Source organism: Vulpes vulpes, chromosome 12 (genome assembly GCF_048418805.1).
Source record: "Vulpes vulpes isolate BD-2025 chromosome 12, VulVul3, whole genome shotgun sequence".
Classification (NCBI taxonomy): domain Eukaryota; kingdom Metazoa; phylum Chordata; class Mammalia; order Carnivora; family Canidae; genus Vulpes; species Vulpes vulpes.
Window position 1 is genome coordinate 68308203 of NC_132791.1, and position 17347 is coordinate 68325549.

At 38.3% G+C, this 17347-nt stretch overlaps 1 protein-coding gene across 2 annotated transcripts; it reads left to right on the top strand.

The window, feature by feature from the left end:
• The first annotated feature begins 4 nt into the window (after window positions 1-4).
• On the top strand, window positions 5-11903 carry ATG12 (autophagy related 12). 2 transcript variants are annotated; one of them, XM_026015372.2, is made up of 4 exons: window positions 5-509; window positions 4393-4529; window positions 10074-10136; window positions 10743-11903. In XM_026015372.2, the coding sequence occupies exons 1-4, from the start codon at window positions 347-349 to the stop codon at window positions 10800-10802; spliced, it is 423 nt and encodes a 140-aa protein (XP_025871157.1). In that variant the 5' UTR covers window positions 5-346; the 3' UTR covers window positions 10803-11903. The 2 variants fall into 2 exon arrangements, with proteins under 2 accessions (XP_025871157.1, XP_025871158.1); XM_026015373.2 differs by lacking the exons at window positions 4393-4529; window positions 10743-11903 and having other exon boundaries at window positions 196-509; window positions 10074-10135.
• The last annotated feature ends 5444 nt before the right edge of the window (window positions 11904-17347 follow it).

Below are 17347 nucleotides of genomic sequence, written 5' to 3' on the forward strand. Positions count from 1 at the left end.
GGGCGGGGCGGGGCGGGGCGGGGCCGGCGCGAGGGAAGCGGAAACCTCTCCGGCCCCGAGCCCGCCCGTCCGTAGGCGCCTGCGCACTTGGCGGCGCGCTGGGCTCGCAGACTCCTTCCGGAGGGCTCTTACTCTGGCAAGACCGCACTTGCGGTGTTCACAGGCAGGGCTCTGCGACATGCTCCGCACAGAGGCCCAACCGACAGCTCCAGCTTTCCCCGTTGGGTTTTCCGCTCCCCCACCCCCGCGCCGCCCTCCGGCGCCTCCCTAGCGACGCCCCTGGCGCAAAGCCCGCCCCCTGCACGCGCCGAGCCGCCACTTCCGCCCTCGCTCTCCGCCGAGCAAGATGGCTGAGGAGTCGGAGTCCGGGCTGCAGCTCCCTCCCTCGACTGCCGCTGAGGGCGAAGGACCTACGGAGGTCTCCCCAGAAACAGCCACTCCGGAGCCCCCTTCTTCCGCCGCCGTCTCCCCGGGAACAGAGGAACCTGCTGGCGACACCAAGAAAAAAAGTAATTTTTTGTGAGCCAATTTCTAGGCGAAGGCGGGAGGTTTTAGATCGCGTCTGACTAGGTCCCTGGCGGCCAATAAAGGAGCAAAATTCAGAGGAGGGCTGGTCCCAGCCTTGGCTTTTGGCCAGTCAGGAGAGAGGAAGTGTAATTTTCGGCTTCGAGACCTTTGCGTTGGGTGACTCTCGGGACCGCCGTCTCCGGACCTCCCTGCGCGGCGCGGCGCGGCGCGGGCCTGGGCGGGCCCTGGGCGGGGCAGTACTTACTACACCGCGTTCCTCTCCCCTTTCGAGCTGGTGGGACTGCGGGCTCGGGGAGCGTGGGAGCTGAGGGGCACCTGGGTGGCGCAGTTGGGTAAGCGTCTGCCCTGGGCTCAGGGCGTGATCCCGGGGTCCTGGGATCGAGCCCCAGGTTGGGCTCCCTGCCCGGTAGGGAGCCTGCTTCTCCCACTTCCCCTGCGCGTCCCCTGCTTGTGCGCGCGCGCTCTCTCTCTCTCTCTCTGTCAAATAAAATCTTTTTAAAAAAGAAGAAAGTGAGAGCTGAGTGGGGCTTCGGTAGTTCCAGGTACTTAACGTTGGGACATAATTATTTGACTGATGACTTAAGGTGATAGGGATACTCAGTAGCAACTCTGGTTTAGAATCCACGCTTTCCGACTGGCTCGCTGTTTTTTTTCTATTAACTGCGTGTGAATTCACTCCTTGTATCAAAAAACCGAAATTTTATCAAGGACGAAGAATGTTGAGAGAAAACCATAGGCATCCTCCTTCCTCCTCTCCCTGTCACTGCCCCCCCCCCCCCCCCCAGCCATTTTGGAATCTTTAATCGAGTCGTTTTCATTGCTTGAATGAGTCCTCAACCTTTCCTTGCTTGAGAATGGGTTAGCCGTCGTAAAATACGGAAAATCCGAAGGAAATCACTTGTCCTGGAGCACTCTGTGTACTTGCCCCTGAGAAAAGCCTCAAGCCAGCGATTGCAATTCGGATTGGTTGACCCTGGGCCTCAGACTCTCAATCCAGAGTTTTAAAGTATAGGTATAGCATGTTTTCTCCTCCATGATCTCACAGCCTTTCAATAGAATTTGAGTTTTTGCAGCTTTTGGAGAACTGTTTCCTGGCATTTTCTCCCTTTTAAGTCAGACCACCTCTATATTTGGGGGGAAACTTATTTCCACTTGATAGAGTAGTAGAAACCTGTATTGTTTCTGTAGAAAAGCACTAGAGTCTTACTGAAGAATTCCATGATTTTTCCAGATTCTTGTTCATTTTTTTTCTCTCATTTTACTACAAACAGAAACAGACTTTCCAAAGATTTTTTGTCGTTGTGTTTGTTTTGTTTTGGGGGTGGGTTTTTCGTTTTGTTTTGTTTTGTTTCTGTTTTTGTTTGGTTTTGACAGCCTTAGTCAAAAGCTTACTACTTGACCCTGAAGATAGCGGAGTAAAACAGGCAAAAAAATGAATGGCTCATAACCCAGATATGACCACAGGTTATAAGCCATGTTTTCCTTGGTCTGCATAGTTTTCTTTTTCTTTAAACCACCACTGAAAAATAGTATTTTCATTTTCTGGTCCTTGAGAATATTTGACTTTGCCTCTGTGATGAAAAACTTTGTTTCTAGCCATTAAATTTCTACCCTGAAGTAGTTCCTTTTTTGAGGATCTCTTCTGATGGAGGCAGTGCCAATACTTCATATGCCCCACCTTTAATTTAAGCTACAAAAGAATAAAGATTCCTTAAGCTGACCAAGGTTGTTGCGCCCTAGGAACTAATTATGATCACCTGGGAGAGCTTTTGACCCTACGAATGCCCTACTTCCAGAAGACTAATGTAATTGATATGGATACCTGTATTCTTGTAAATGTTGATTCTAAAATATAGCTGTGGTTGAGAACTGGAAGCAGATCACCGTTTAGGATTTAAAAAAAAAAAGAAAAAGAAAAAGTTACAGTTGTAACTACAATAGCTCTAGCTTCTTGCCTTCCTGCTCTTCTGCCTTCAGTAGTACATATAATTCACAATATTTTCTGCTTCACTTTACTGAAATACCCAGTTACAACTAAGTTATTGACAGGTCCAAGGGGATTAGCAGAGGTACCCGAAGATAATTTTCTGTTATCTCCCAGTGCATTCGTATTCAAATAACTGAAGCTATAATTATTAAATGGAGAAAGGAATATAAATTTTAACAGGAAGATAATTTGTGTCCTGTGTTCTAGGTGCCTTCATTCCAGGGGCAAACTTAAATAAATTGATTGCAGTGACCTGATGGGAATCTCAATTTTTAATATCAAAGAATGAGACAAGAAGGATGTAATAGCATAGAGCTAACTTTAGGGGGCAGCAGTACACTATTTTGCTTTCAATGTTAATTTGTAGATGTCTGCCTTTTTTTTTTTTTTTTTTTTGGCAAAGTAACTTAAAGGAAAAGATTCAGTCTTTGCATTTGTATACTTGTATTTTGGATTATTGAAACTTGATTTCTCTATCTCAAATCTTTTGGTCCCTAGTCGTATTTTCCTCTTAATATTTTTATTATTTTCCTTTATTAAGTTTATTGTAGAAAACTTCATAGTTACAGAAAGCACAAATAAAATCAAATGATCATCTGTAACGTCACTACTGAGAACTAGCATTTTGGCGCATATTCCACATTTATGTGAATATATGTTTGTGGTGGTTTTAATGAAATTGGTATCCTATTATATACATGCTGTTTTGTTTTTAGTACATTTTTATAACTTAGTCATACTGTTAAGTATGCTTTAATAATATGTTTCTCTAGTGGCAGCTTAATAACTTAAGGTTCAGTAAGTATGAGTTATGAGCTGTTACTGTTCTAAGTATTTTATGTGTATTAACTAATTTAATTTTCACAACAACCTTGTGAGGTAGATATTATCCTTATTTTACACATGGAGAAACTGGCACAGAGAGATTAAAGCTTATCCAGATATATATATACCTAGCAAGTCACAGAGTCAGGATTTGGAACCCAGGGAGTGTAGAATGTTTATGCTTTACTATATTGTATAAATTCTATCACTGAATGTAATATCCTTTAAGCAATCTCTTCTAAATATTCTTGCTGGATATTTAGATTTACCAATATGGGTTTTTTTCCCCTTGTAAAAATAAATTCTTCAACAAAGATGAAATCCTTCTAAGTGACTCTTTTCACATCTCATATTTTCTTAGACTAGATTTCTAGAAGTGAGTCAAAGTATATCTTGAAGTATTTCAGTATATGTTGCTATAATGCTCACCAGAAAAAGTATACAATTTTACTTTCCCAACAGTAATATTGTCTACACTATTATTATTGTAATTTTATTAGTTTACTCAATGAAAAGGCCATGACATTATCTTTTTTTTTTTTTTTTTTCTTATTTTCTTCTATCTTTTCTTCTTCTATCTTCATTTCTTCTTTTTGGAATTGCCTGTAATGTCCAAATGCATTTTTTTTTTAAATTTTTATTTATTTATTATAGTCACATAGAGAGAGAGAGAGAGGCAGAGACACAGGCAGAGGGAGAAGCAGGCTCCATGCACCGGGAGCCTGACGTGGGATTCGATCCCAGGTCTCCAGGATCGCGCCCTGGGCCAAAGGCAGGCGCCAAACCGCTGCGCCACCCAGGGATCCCTCCAAATGCATTTTAAAGGTCAGTTTCATGGGGAGACTTTTGTGGGACTGTAGAATCAAGGGAAAAAATTCACAAAAGCATGATGTGAAAGAGTATTACTTAAAATTTCTACATCTTGGACATGCCTCCACTATCATACATACATAAACTGTATATCAATTAAAGTTTAAGTTTTCTGAAGTCTTTAATATCATGTTTTCTTTGGATGATTCAGTGTAATAGCCAGTGTTTTTTTTCTTTGACAGTTGATGTCCTCTTGAAGGCTGTGGGAGACACCCCTATAATGAAAACAAAGAAGTGGGCTGTAGAGCGAACCCGAACCATTCAAGGACTCATTGACTTCATCAAAAAATTCCTTAAGCTTGTGGCCTCTGAACAGTTGGTATGAAAGCAACAGTGATCATTTCCCTACATAAATTCACAGTAGTTTTCTGGGCAACTATGAATAATTGTACATAGAAATGAGTATGGAGCCACATACATCCCTTTAGTAATGTCTTTTTATTTCCCTTTTTGATGGAATTTCTGTACTTTATTAAATTCTCTGGGGAACTCCAAAATGAAATGATTTTTAGATTTGCTTTTATAGCAAACTGTATTTTACCTACTGTTTTGGTTTTTTTCCTTCAGTCACTGAATGTTCATGCAGAAAGATCTCTCCTAGAACATTAGTACAGAAAAGTTCTGGGTTTTTAAAATTTTGTTTTGCTATCATTGTTCCTTCCCCGTCTTCCTGAGGTAAGCAATATATATTGCCATATTCATGGAAGAATTAAGAAATGTACTTATTTCATAATACACTGTATATGGTAAGCAGTTTGTGGTGCAGTTGTAAGGATTAATATTTTAAATGCCACTGGTTTTTAACTTGGTATTTGACTATAGAAATTTAAATGCTTACATGTATTTGGTATTTTTTTGTCATGTGGTATGGTAATGTATCAGGCATCTTTTTCTGCAGATCACAGTCTTGGTCATTATTAACACAGATAGTATTTGAGTGGATAGGGAAATGAAGAACCACTTCGTATTTTTAAAATACAGACTAAGAGTTTATATGTGTTAGTACTGGGGAGGGATAAAGTTGCTTGTGAACTTAGAAGTAAGAAGGCATAAAATGATCAAATTTATTAAAGTGGAATCTGTTGGATTTTATTTTTCTGTCATTGAGGAAGGTACTGATTTAAGAATTTGACTATCAGTGGCTCTCATGAAAGGGTTATAGATACAAAAGTAAGTGGAAGGTAGGTGAATCACTAGAATGTATTTGAGGCAGGAATAGCATAGAGCCAATTTCCAGAGGAAATTGCCTTTGTAATCAGGGTGAGAAAAGCATGTTTTATAAGAGTGCCATATAGAATCTAGTTAAATAAATGCCAGTGGTGGGTAGAAGATTATAATGTCATCCACATGCATATGATAGCTAAAACCTCAGGAGCAGAGGACTTGCCTAGCATCCAAATCTAAATGGCAAAGTTAGAGGACTGAGGGCATAGATTTGAGAGAAATGAGCAGAGGTGTCTCTGCTAAGGGTGCAGCCTCAAGAGATGGTGAAGTAGAAAACCAATATGGCATTACTATTAGAAATATATGAATAGAAGATGAAACAATGCTATGTTCTATGTTAATGTTAAAGTCTTGACTCTTTGTGTTGCCTATATTCAGTAATCTGAAAGGACTTGATTGATAGCAGTATGTATTAGGTTGAACCATGTAAAATTGCCGTCAGTCAACCATCATCACATATAAGAATAGGAATTTCATATGGTTCAACTTAACCTTAGAAATGAATCTAATTCTTCTTGTTTAAGCAGTAAGAAACGAGAGTAGATCGTTTTACCACTTTTCCTAGACTGAACTAGAATCCACATCTGACTTTCATCTAGCTGTACTCCACAGTATTTTAAGCAAAGTGGGTGTTAAGGAAAATATAATGCTAGGGATTCTGTGAAGATAGCATTGGTGTCAGAGGCATGATTGGATCTTCACATTCCCAAAAAAAAAAACATAGCTGACTAGACAGCAAAACCAAAAAACAGTTGATCAGTATTTATAACAAACCTAGATGAGGGAGCGTCCTCATGAACCCTGGAATGCATGGTATCACCAAATGGGCTAAAAGAAGCAACAGGATTGGTAGCTGACAACACTGAGAGAAGGAGAACCTGAATAGCCACCAGGTATTCACTGGGAAGTAGAGCAAGTTAGTTTGATAGCTGAAATTGAGAAATGATTACAATGTGTCTCCCCTAAGGAGGACTGAATTGCTGGGGCAGTCTAGCCCCAGAGAGCTCTCTAGGGCTTCCTTGCAGGACAAGACCCCACACTGAGAAGGAACTTCTGGAAGTGAAACAAAATTGAGCAGGGTTAGAAACATGAGAGAAGGAAAGAGAAAGACCAGATCAAAGTGAAGGGGAACAAGGTAGAAAGCTAAGTCAAAGAAAACTAATTACATATAAAAATTAGCAACAGAGGGGCACCTCAGTACCCCCTCCCTCCCCCCATTGGTCAAATATCTGACTCTTAGTTTTGCCTCAGGGTCATGAGATCAATCCCCAGGTCAGGCTCTTAACTTGGTGCAGTCTGTTTGAGATTCTTTTTTTTCTCCCTCAGCCCCTCCCACCTGTGCTTTCTTTATATTATTTGAGAGATCAAATAATATAAAGAAATCCTTTTTTTTTTTTTTTTTTGAATAAGCAACAGAGAAGTATCAAGGTCAAATTCCATACAATGTCATAAGAAAGAAAAGTAACATTCCTAAAGACAATGAAAGAATGCCAGAAAGATGCGCTTCTGATAAAGGTAACTGTAATTTAGTATTTTAAAATGAGCTAAAAGACATTAAGAAAATGATGTAAGTTGTGAAAGAATAACATTAATCAGCATTAGTAAAACTCCATTGAAGTGACAGAACTCAGGAAAAAAAATTATAAATAAAAGTTATTTTGGAAATGGAGATTCAAGTAGAAAATAACCTAAGAGCAAATAACCAGTAAAGCTTTAGGAAAAATAGAAGGCAAAAAGACCAATTTTTTTTTTCAAGAGGACACAGAGGGAGAAGGAGAATCTTAAGCAGGCTCCACGCCCAGTGCAGAGCCAGACTCGGGCCCCAACCTCACAACCCTGAGATGAAATCAAGAGCCAGATTCTTATTTGACTGAGTCACGCAGGCACCCCATAAAAGCCAAGTTTTTTTAATCAGAAAGAAAGGTAAAAAAGATGTCAGAAAAGGTGGCAAATAATTATGAGCAAAGAAAAGTGAACATATGCATTAAAGGAGTCCCTGTGCAGCCCCTGTGACTCAGCCGTTTAGCGCTGCCTTCGACCCAGGGCGTGATCCTGGAGACCCAGGATCGGTCCGTCGGGCTCCCTGCATGGAGCCTGCTTCTACCTCTGCCTTTGTCTCTGCCTCTCTCTCTCTTTCTGTGTCTCTCATGAATAAATAAATAAAATCTTAAAAAACAAAAAACAAAAAAGGAGTCCCTGAAAATGCAAAGAATCAAAACAAATATTTAGAGGCATAAATCAAGGGAAATTTCTTAATAAGATTTAAAACTATATACTGAAAAAGTACCTAAGAATATCAATAAATTCTGCAAGCATCAATAAATATTCTGGTTAGATTAACTAGGTTTGAAATAGAAAAATTCTTGGACATAGAGGGGGAAAAAAGGACATGACTTTGAAAGAAAATTAAATTATCGTCAAACTTATAGGGAAACCTATAAATTATAAGGAAAAAAGCAAAATGATGAGGAAAGTGTGAGATGAGAATTTTATATGCCACAAACCTTTTAAAGATTTTATTTATTTATTTGCTTATTTGCTAGTGCATGTTACCTAGAGAGGAGCAGAGGGAGAGAGTTCAAGGAAACTCTACACTGGAGCGCTGATGTTCAGGCGCTCCCAAAAACTGACTTTTAATAGGCATAAACTATTAGCAATGTCCAGGAATTTGGAATTGTTCCCATGAGCCCTTCCAGAGGAAGCTACTAGAGAAAGAGCTTCATAACAATGAAAGTAAAGACTAATGATTTAAAAACAAAATCAGGGTGCCCTGGGTGGCTCAGTCATTAGGCATCTGCCTTTAGCTCAGGTCATGATCCCGGGGTCCTGGGATCTAGCCCCCTCATCAGCCTCCCCACTCAGCACAGTTTCTGCTTCTCCCTCTGCGCCTGCCCCTGCTGGTGCATGCTAGCTCACACACACTCTCCCTTCCCCCCCTCTCCCCTCCACTTGCAATCAAAATACATAAATAAAATCTTTAAAAATAAATAAAATAACTTTTTAGAATAATTTTATCTTCCCATGTTGCAGGATTTAGCAAGATTGCATAGGAACCTTTTGCTCTCATGGAATTTTAAATTAGCTATATTGCCTTTTTTTATTAGTCATTCTCAATTGCTAACTCCTGTTACAGAAACCATGTTGAGATCCTGTAGTTCTCTACTATATCTACTGCGCCCTCAACTCTGACACTCCTTGCTTTCACCCCATTTGCCCCCAAAGCCCTTACTATTCTCTTCACCTAGTTAAATCTTATTTCTCAGGTCTCCTCCAGGAAACTTCCTTGGCCTTTTTGCTAGGCTGAACTAATGCCTCATCTGTGTGTACTGTACACCTTGTCACATGCACTTTTCCCATCTGTATTATCTATTTGTGTGTGTCTGCCTTTCCATTAGATGAAAAGCTCATTTGAGAGAAGAGATCATAATAATCTTTATAGTTCCACACTTTGTGCAGTTTCTAGCACATAATAAACAGTGACTATTTGCTGAAATTGAGAGGTTATTTGTATTTGGAGCCAAGATTCAAATCTAGATCTATCTCAGTAGAGCTTCTATTTTTAATTACCACACCGTATTGCTTCAAGAAATGGAAGCACCAGCTTGTTGTCACTGATGACCCATGTAGTATCTCACAACCAACTATTCCAATATTGGTTTTCTTTTAGTACTATGTTAATTTAAGCCCAGGAAATTTTAGTCTTAGAATTTGATAACAAAGGAAAATTGCATATGTTCCCTGTAAATAAAGTTTCTTTATTTTATGAAAAGAAAATTATCAAAAGCCACTTTGATACTGTGGCCTTTTGTTTCAGTATTGTCAGGAATGTTTTAAAAATAGAATAAACTGAAACATTGAACAGTGAATCCTTTTAAAGAACAAGCTACTTTGTTACTTTTTTTAACCTCACTTTGCTGAAAGTGACTTAATAATAGAGGTACTCTACCTGAAGTTCAGTACCTTCGAGAGTTGTCAAAAGTAATAAAGATTAAAAAAAAAAATTCAACCATATGTGTCATTTACTCCCCACTCCTACCCAGAAAATGCACAAACAAGTTCAAATATTAGATTTCTTGATTTGAGGCTATATGTAGAATTTCATTAGGAGAAATTCTATCTTTAAATATGAGTACATGGGAAAATTAATATTTCTAGTATTTTTTTTTAAGATTTTTTTTATTTATTAGAGAGTGCATGTGCAGGGGGAGAGGCCAAGGGAGAGGGAGAAGCAGACTGCCTCTTGAGCAGGGAACCCTACACAAGGCTCCAATCCCTGGGATGACCTGAGCAGAAGGCACTTAACCGACTGAGCCACCCAGGTGCCCCCAGTAATTACCTTCGAATGTTTGAGTAAATTTTCGAATGTTATTTGTTAGACAATATTTAAAGATTTCTTATTTATAAAAATTTGGGAACCCCTGTTCTAGGACCAGAAATTGTTACTTTTAGTCTTCTAGAGGAAAGACATGATTGATCTTAATTGAGATTTCATTAGTTGAGTAACTTGTTAGAATTAGGAGTCCAGGGAAGCTTTTTTTCAATTCTGAAAACAACTTGAAATAGCTGACTAAATCCAGGAAAGTGCAAAGTAATCAGGATACCATTAAAAATGAATCATTTTTTTTCTTCTTTCTTGCAGTTTATTTATGTGAATCAGTCCTTTGCCCCCTCCCCAGACCAGGAAGTTGGAACCCTCTATGAGGTAACACATTAGTGCTTTGTTTTCTTAATGGAGTATGCACATCTGTGTATAATGTGATCTTAAACTCACAGCATTTTTAGAAATGATATACCATTCTTAGCTGTCATGAAAGAAGAGATTACTTTGTTACATCTAACACTTAGAACATAGACGGATCTCAAATTATACTGATGGAAAAATTAAGAAATGAATAATACAAACAGAAGATGACTTTGAAGTACAGTAATCCAGATCTGCCTCCCAAGACATTGAAAAGGAAGGCTACATAAGAATGACTTTATTCAACATTAGAATAGTTTAATGGTCATAATCATTTGAATGTAATCACTAGCACCACTACTAGAAAACGATACATACCTTATAGTTAAAAGTTGTAGGAAAGGCACAAGATAATATGCAAGCCCATCCATGCATAAAATGCTAGGTTTTATTATGATTACTGATACGTGTCCAAGAGTAACTTAGATCTTTTGAAAGAAATAGTCTTATAGATACTTACATGTATGAGGATATTACGATATATATATAACTTTTTTTTTCTTAGTTTCATCTAAGAATAACAAAAATTAAATTGAGTTTAACTTACTGCCTTTTATCTTTTTGTAGTGTTTTGGCAGTGATGGTAAACTGGTCCTACATTACTGCAAATCTCAGGCATGGGGATGAAGTGCAGAGAAAAAGCTCTTGCTACCCAAATGAATCTTCACAAAGGAAACAGCTCTGGGAAAAGTTTTCATCCTTGTGACAAGAGACTTGTGTATGTGATCTACTCAGCATGTATCCACTATGAATCGTATTTATGCATAAAGAAATTCATAGAGTAGATGGACTCACAAAAATGTGATTTGTATTAATACACAAATCATCATAAAAGATTGGCTTTACAGAATACCCGTTACTACAACAATTGCCCCAGATTGGCCACCAAGGTATTGAAAAAGGAGACTAAGACTGTAGAAAGCTTCTTTGTTACCAATTCTTAGTGACTGAAATTGTTTACTTGTAGAAAGAACACTCTGCTGATCTTTTTCCACTGTAAAAGTCAGTTTACTAAAGGATTCTTTTTGTGCAAATTCAAGGCAGTTCAGTTTGTTTGAAGAATAGGATATGCCTTTTTTCATGTACATTTAGCTCTACAATGTTAGGAAACAGGCCTTTGACCTGCTGGCTTTGTATCTTAACACAGTCCAGTAGGGGGCAGCCTAGCCGGCAGAAGGAGTTAAGCAGTTTGGTTTTTGCCAGATGATCATGGAGGAAAAAAGTGGTTCTTGCTAATTTCTAGCAAACATCTAGCCAAGAGAGCACGCCTGTTGATGCACTGGAAAGCTGCTTTAGAGAATATGCGTGATTTAGAGTTATTTTATTGGGAAACAAAGATTTTTAGAAATTCTTGATAATTGTCATACAATTCTTTTCAGTCCTATAATCATTTAAAAGACTGTGAGTCCTAATGATTGTAACTATGGTGTTTTGTGTCTTATTTTTACAGTGTCAAAAGCACTCAACTAGTAAACCTGGCAACATCTTTTGAGTTTTTTATAATTTGTTTTCTAACTTGAAAACCCTCAAATAATTGGATTTCCTTAGATTCTATGTGTGTTTCATGCTATGGCTAAAAGTCCCATTTTCCCCTGATGGCTGTTAGTTTGGTAATTGCTACAAGTGAGATTCTGTATTATATCATTGTGTATTATAATGGTGATGCAGCATTTCAACAGCATTCCAATAAATGGAATGTCCAAACAGGACATCTACATCTAAGATGTATACAGGAATTCTGAGAGTGTTTATTTTCAAAGGTAATAGGAATGGTATGATTTTGTCAAAAGACTTTGAACTACACTTTTGTCCCTTAAATCCCACAATGTACTTTATGGTTAATGATCTGCCCTATATTAGCATTAGGGTATGCTAAGGAACAATTCAGTTTACAGTGATGAAATCACTGTTCAGTTCTCATTTTTCTGCCCAAAAATAAATTGTTAAGTCCCCTAACACTGATGTCCCTGTGTAATAAACTAATATAGCAGGTAATTAGCCCTGGAATAATACAAGTTGAATTCTGCAAATTTATCTTGTAAGACTAGGTAAGAAATTTATATATATGTTCAGAGCTAGGAAGTGGATTATTTTTGAGTCAAATAAGTTGGATATGGAAAAGATCTGTTCTCCAGCTTTGTCCACTTACAGTTTATTGAAGGGTGTGAATAGATTTATATGTGTATTTATATATATTTAACATGTAGCAAAAATGTGTTTATATTAAATTTGGCACTGAAGTTTCAGGTGATAGAATATTTACTACCTCAGCAACCAAAACTGCTTGAGTTTGAATTTGTGATATCAACTTAGTTCTTTTTTGATCTAAATATATTAAATCTAAGGTTAGCCAAATATGCATACCTGACTTGTTTTCATCTCTAATAACCTTGAAAAATATATAGGGCTTTACTCTTTTTTCAAACTTTATTTATGCTTTTATCTTTTAAATCCTTACCCAAAGGATTTAATCATTCTTTGCTAACTTTGCAGCATTAACTTTTAAGCCTGGATCTCACAAGTTACTGAGTGGCTAGAAACAAAAATACACTTCACAAATATTTTTGCAGCTATCTGGTTTAAATTGTCTTAATTTTAATTGAACCTGGGGGGTGCAGTTATATTTCTAAGTTTTCTATGTTTATGAGAAAATTGATGTCCACGATGTCATGCTTTATCCTACTGGACAACGATGACCCACAGCCCATGGAACATACACAATAATAGAATACTGTGCTTCCACTTTTGATGTTACAGTGCCAAGGATTTCATAATGAGTTCTTCATACTTAGATGTAAGGTAAGCTGAGAATGTTTATGTGTGATCCAAATTAGATTTGATACTTCGTGGAATCTGTGATTTCCTAGTTTTAACCCTCAAGGAGCCATAACTACCTATTCTACTCAGATTAGAGAACTCAAAGTGAGGACTATGCCTTGGATTATATGGTATTAGTCAACGTGATTCATCTGTGTGTAACCCAAAGTGGGCGGGTCTGAAGTGTGCAAGGGGATTGAAAATGAAAATCACCTTTCCTGCAGCTTCAGCTTCGTTTCTGGCACTGGGGGAGTCAGCTATAGACCACATAATGGAAAGGAAAGTATTCAAAACAGTTCAGCAGGTGTAGTCTTATTCCCTACAACATTATCCAACCCATGCTGGACTATTCACTGTTCCCTGAAAATGCCTTGTGCTTTGTTTCGGACACCTCATGCAGTCTATTTCTGGAAGTGTACTTAGAACTCCCCACCCCCTTTCAAATCCTACCTCTTTGCCTAATTCCGATTTTAACTTTCCTTAAAGCCTGTCCAAATCATTCGGGATACTCTTTCATAAGAACACTCACAGCAAGCTTCCACTATTACAGTCCTACTGTATACTATATTATAAACATGCATGTAACAAGCTTTCATGATTGTAATGTGCCTGAAAATAGGATGCTTTTTGGTTTTTTATTTGGTACCAACACATAATATTTAGTACATTTTTTATACATATATCATCAGTAATTCATTATATATTGAATGAATGAACTTTTTAAATGTGGTTTACAAAACATTTAAGTTATTAGCAAAGCAACATTAAAGGAAATATTTCAAATTTTTGTATTGCAGAAGATAAAGGAAAATATTTGCAACATATGTATGGCTTAAATGTTAAAGTACAGTTCATAAAATGTGGGTGCGGGGGTGAAATAGGTGATGGGGATTAAGGAAGGCATTTGTGATGAGCACTGGGCAATATATGGGATTGTTGAATCACTATATGGTACACCTGAAACTAACATAACAACTATATGAAATTAAAATTTGAAAAATTTTAAAATACAGATGGCTAACAAAGTGCAACAAGTGCAGAACCCCATTATACAAATAAAAACTAGGAGATGCTAATTGTCATCTATCAAAATAGCAGTCATGGAAAGCACTTTACCTGTCAGTATGGGCAGAGTTGTGGGGAATTAAGTCCTGTCATATTCGTGATGCATGGAACGTGAATGGACACTAATCTTCAGGGAACAGTTAGACAAAACCTATCAAAAGCCTTGAAGCAACTTTTATTTGTACCTTCCATTTTTTCATTCACATACTAAGTGCCTGTTATGCTCTCAGCTTTGGAATGAGACAAAATTGCTATTCTCAGCACCTTTGTTCTAATTAGGCAGATTTTGGGATTTAAATTGAAGTTTTGAATTTTTTAACTTGACTTTTAGAAATAATGGAAAGCAAAAAGTTTTGGTACCAGATACTAGAGTTACCTCTGTTTTCTTACATAATGTTAGTGAAAAAAAAAAAAATGTATGTTTGAGTGTGGGCGGATTCGCAAGTTAGAAGAGTTCTTGTAAATCCACAGTCTGTGTCCTCGTAGGGGATTCAGACTGTATATATTGATGACTTGTAGTGATCTCCATGAAAAAGGCCGTATCCATTTTGAATGGTCTAGTCCTTATACAACTGTCTTCCAGTGGTCTGGTCTTCCTTTTCTCCTTGCTACTTCCAACTATTTACTGTTTGTTCCAGTTCTAGTTATCTCGATCTTTAAAGCTTATCTTTTCCTCATTCCAATCCCCAGACCCCCTAAATCTTCCCTTAGTCAGTGGCAGATCTGTTATTGCAGTTGTTGTGACTCATTCTTGATTCCTCTCTAACAACCCATCTCCAAATCTGCAAATCCTGACGGCTTTACTTTCAAAACATGTTAGGAAAGCAATCATTTCTCCCCTCCTTCCCCTCTTCTGGCCAAAGCCACCATTATCTCTCCCTCAGATTGTTGTTAGTAGCCAACTATTTGGATTCCCTTGATGTGCTTGCTCTCTGGCCAAAATCCCTGAATGATTTCCATTGTTCTGTGAAGTCCTATGTGATTTGTAGTCCCTACCTCCACACCCTGCCGCCCACATCCATATTCACCAAATACTTAATTGTTTCCTCCAAGGGTTTTTGCACTTAAGTGTTTCCTCTACCCGGAAACTTATCCCAGACAGCTACAAGTCATGCTAAGGTCCTTCAGTCCCTGCTGAAATAACATTTTATCAGGGAAGTGTTCCCCTGAACTCCTCTAACATGACAATTCCTCATCACCCCTTGATCCAGCTCCTGCTGTCTCCATTATATATTTGTGTACATTACGTGTCCACTTCTCCCCGTATACTGTAATATTTGTTGGCGTGTCTACCTTCCTTCCTGCACCCCACACCTCATTAGAGCATAAGCCCTGTAAGGACAGAGACTTAGTTTTGTGAAGAGTGCTTGGCATATAGCACATGCTTCTTAAAATGTGTTCAATGGATGGATAGACCATTTTTCTAGACCTTCAGTAATTCTTGTTCCCTCCTGTGGATATCTACCCTATGTCAGTGTCTGAAAATGTGATAGTCATTGCCCTGGGCAGTACAGAATAGAGTGGAGCTACTACCTCTGGGTCTAACATAGGTATTCTACTTATGTTAATAGACTCTGAATTGTCAATCTTTTTCCTCTTCTAATTTCTTCTTCTTCTTCCTCTTCCTCCCCCCTTCCTCTTACTCCCCCCTTCCTCTTCCTCCTCCTCTTCAGTAGTGCAACTGTTCTGGGAAGAATTCAGGTGTTCTTTGCACAAAAACCAAAAACAATTGAGAGAAGTCTTCTGGATTTGAACTCACTATCCCAGGATCCCTAAAGAAAACCTAGCAATTGGATTACTCTAGCCAATTACCTCTGTTTTTCCCAACTTTGCCATTCATGCATACACAAGGCACTGTGTTTTGGGCACTGGGCGATATAAAACGTAAGCAGAGCCTGTCCTAAAGGTTCTCTGTGTCAAGATGATTCACACAAGCAACTGCAATACTTGTTCTGACATAGTAAATGCCCTAAGAAGGATTCTGATTGCCACCCCAGTTCAGGGGGAGATACAGCTCATTTGAGAGAAAAACATTTGAGCTAAGACCTTAAAGTAAGATTTGGATGTATGGAAATGGCCTTCTAGAATCTAGTCAAAATAAAAAGCTTAAGCAAAAGAGTGAATTGGGTAAGGTCAAGTAAGGATCATAATTACATTTCGCTGGAACATAACATTTGTAAAACAAAAATAAAAACCAAGAATGGCAAAGGGTGAAACATGAAAAAACTAATTTAGAACCCAAAGATGGAGAACTTTGAATGCCAGACTGACAAACATTGTGTGTTGGAAATAAGAGTTATTGAAAGTTATCTGACTAGGAAATGATATCATTAGTTGATGCCATTAGTTGGCATTTGGTAGAAGGGTTTGAGAATGAAGCGATGAAAGGAGTCGGCAGTGGTGGATGTGGTTTTCGAGACTCCATAGCCTCACTGCAGAAATAGAACCTCCAGGAGTTGAATGCTTGAAGGGAGTTTCAAATATGTTCCAATTTGGGTGCCAAAGGATGTTAGAGATTGCTCTCAGTGTGTAAAATTAGGGAGATGTGGGAGGCATCCACATAGTAATGACCAATGAAATTGTTTCTGGGAAGATTTAGAAAAGAGAGGCAATTAATAGAACTGTGTGAATATGGATATACTAGGTAAGACTCCTCAAGTCTTTGAGAGTCAAGAAGAGCCAGTGAAAGTCTAGATTAGGAGAGCTGAAATGAAATAATTAAGAGACTCAATTAGAAAACACAAGAACAACAACAACAAAAATTTCAAGTAAACAAGTGTACAAAGTACTCTGTCCCAGACTAGTACAATTAACCGCCTTGCAACAACATATGTCACAAAAGGTTGGCTTCTGGAGTGCTTGCTTTCTACCTCCTTCTGGACAATGGTGATTGATTGACCTGTCATTTTTATTCTCTAACAACGTTGTTAGAATACAGTGTGATGTTTAAACGGATGCTTAAAATATGAATTTAGGATTTAAACATATAGACACATTGGGGCGCTTGGGTGGGCTTGGTTAAATATACAGACACACACTGAAGCAAAATGGGCTGAGGGGAGCAGGGAAAGACCCGTCTTTCAAAAATTCAGGCCTTTAATAACCCTGAATTCGAATTATTCCCTGGGTTCATTTACAAGAAGAGTGAATCCATACTTGCATTTCTTCTGTCCCGCACACTTATTTTCATTCACAATTTGTGTTGTTCACGAAGCGTTGGTACTGAGTGCCCTGCTCGGCATAGAAATGCATTTCCCTAACCAATAGGCTCCTTCAAGTACACGCCTCGA